The following is a 1217-nucleotide window of genomic DNA, read 5'->3' as shown; positions in this document are numbered from 1 at the left end:
CATGAATCTTGGAGCTTCTAAATTTGGATTGGCTTCTATGAAGGTTAGTGATTCTTTCATTGGCATTGATTCATGATTGGATCGAACTCCCTGTTTAAATCAAGAAGGATTGGTTGTTCTTGATTCTGGCAAAGAAGTCGGCAGGGTTGTAGAAGGTAAGAATCTGAGGTTGAATGTTGAAAAGAAATCAGATAATTGGAATGAGGTGGGTAATGCTTGGACGAAGCCGAGACATATTAATATTGATTGGAACAGTGAAACTACTGAACTATCGGATGATGGGGTAGCTGTCTTACTAAATTCGGAGAAGGAAGAGAAGAACAAACATGTTCTAAGGAACTCGGTGGTGATCAAAGTTTTGGGCAACAATGTTCCTTTCCCAATGTGCAGTCTGGAATTGAGAAAACAGTGGAGCAGGTATGTAGCTTTTCACTTAACATCAATCGGGATGGACTGGATCCTTTGTTCCTTCAAGACAGAGGAAGTTGTGGAGGAGGTTATTAATGGTGGACCTTGGTTTGTTGGAGGTCATATAGTCGGAATGGATAGGTGGACCACTGAGTTTGATCCTTATTCTTTTAAATGGATCACTGCTCCCATTTGGATCCATCTCCTCTGTCTGGCGCTGTATTGCTGGGATGATGACAACATTGCAATAATTGCGTCTCAAATTGGAACGCCGAAGTATTTTGATGGTAATACCTTCCGTTGGGGGAAGAGGGAGTTTGCTCGAATATGTGTTAAAATGGATTTAGAGAATAAGCTACCAAACGGTGTTTGGGTAGAAGGAGCTGCGGGCAGGTTTTTCCAACGGGTAGAGTATGAAAAGGTTGATTTACTCTGTTATAAATGTGGTCGTGTTGGCCATAATCAGAATGGAAGTCCTGTTGAAGTTGCGCAGGGGATTTCAGATCAAACCACGGTTGATAATCAGGAAGTTGCTGAAGCAAATTCGGGGTTGATTAAGAAGGAATACTGACCGTGGATACATGTTTAGTTCAGGAAAAACCAATCTGTGAAGTCTTGGGGTGACGGGAGGAAGATGAAAGAAAACAGGACACTTAAGAGGGAGCAATTAGCAATGAAAGAAGATCAGTTGGAAGTAAAGAAAGGAGATAATGTTTCTAACCAGAGCTTAACACATGAAAATTTGCAGTCATTTCCGGTGACTGGTGGACAACAAAAATCTGATATTGAAGTTCAGCCTTTGGAGGTTA

At 41.4% G+C, this 1217-nt stretch overlaps 1 protein-coding gene across 1 annotated transcript; it reads left to right on the top strand.

Annotated features, from left to right (window-relative positions):
• Positions 1-107: 107 nt before the first annotated feature.
• LOC110112820 lies at positions 108-979 on the top strand (the record flags this gene model as incomplete). The annotated part of the gene is made up of 1 exon (XM_020845160.1): positions 108-979. A coding segment is annotated over one exon (872 nt), but the record flags the coding sequence as incomplete, so codon positions are not given.
• Between the last annotated feature and the right edge of the window lie 238 nt (positions 980-1217).

The sequence above is a fragment of the Dendrobium catenatum genome, unplaced genomic scaffold (assembly GCF_001605985.2).
Source record: "Dendrobium catenatum unplaced genomic scaffold, ASM160598v2 original_scaffold_99220, whole genome shotgun sequence".
NCBI lineage: Eukaryota > Viridiplantae > Streptophyta > Magnoliopsida > Asparagales > Orchidaceae > Dendrobium > Dendrobium catenatum.
The sequence above is the reverse complement of the archived record's forward strand: the minus strand, read 5'-3'. Positions and strand labels throughout refer to the sequence as shown.